General features: G+C 71.1%; 1 protein-coding gene across 1 annotated transcript in view; it reads right to left on the bottom strand.

The window, feature by feature from the left end:
* The window catches only part of DKK3 (dickkopf WNT signaling pathway inhibitor 3), a 54,941-nt gene extending 54,682 nt beyond the window's left edge, over positions 1-259 (bottom strand). Inside the window, exon 1 of the mRNA XM_029911519.1 lies at positions 62-259. Within this exon, the coding sequence (XP_029767379.1) occupies positions 62-259 (198 nt within the window). The remainder of the gene's footprint in view (positions 1-61) is intronic.
* Between the last annotated feature and the right edge of the window lie 215 nt (positions 260-474).

Raw genomic sequence — 474 nt, forward strand, 5'->3', positions numbered from 1 at the left:
TGGGGCGGCAGAAATGCTGGAGCCGGCCCTGGATCTAGGGGGGCGGGGGTGTCACTCTCACCTCCTTGACTGCGTTCCGCAGCTTGTGCTGCGTGTCCTCCATCAGCTCCTCCACCTCGCGGAACATTTCGTTCAGACTGGCCTCCTCCCGAGGGAAGCTCGGCTCCGGCTCCGGCTCCCCGGGCGGCAGCTCGGCACCTCCATCCGCCGCCGGAGCTGCGCAAGCGGCCCCCAGCAACAAGGGCAGGAGCAGGAGCATCCTCAGCCCTGGGCGGTCGCCGAAGCCCAGCCGCAGAGGCCGCCTGGGAAGGAAGAAAGACAAACGCTGAGCGGGCCGGAGGAGAGCCCGGCAGCTTGCTCGCTGCGACGCCTCGCCCTGCCGCTGGGGCTGGGTCCCCATCGCTGCCCTCCGCGCCCCTCCCCCGGCTCCCGTGCCTGCCCCCACCGCTCTCCATTGCCAGTGCCCCGGGAGAC

The sequence above is a fragment of the Terrapene carolina genome, unplaced genomic scaffold (assembly GCF_002925995.2).
Source record: "Terrapene carolina triunguis isolate 2854851 unplaced genomic scaffold, T_m_triunguis-2.0 Scaffold96, whole genome shotgun sequence".
NCBI classification, from domain to species: Eukaryota; Metazoa; Chordata; order Testudines; family Emydidae; genus Terrapene; species Terrapene triunguis.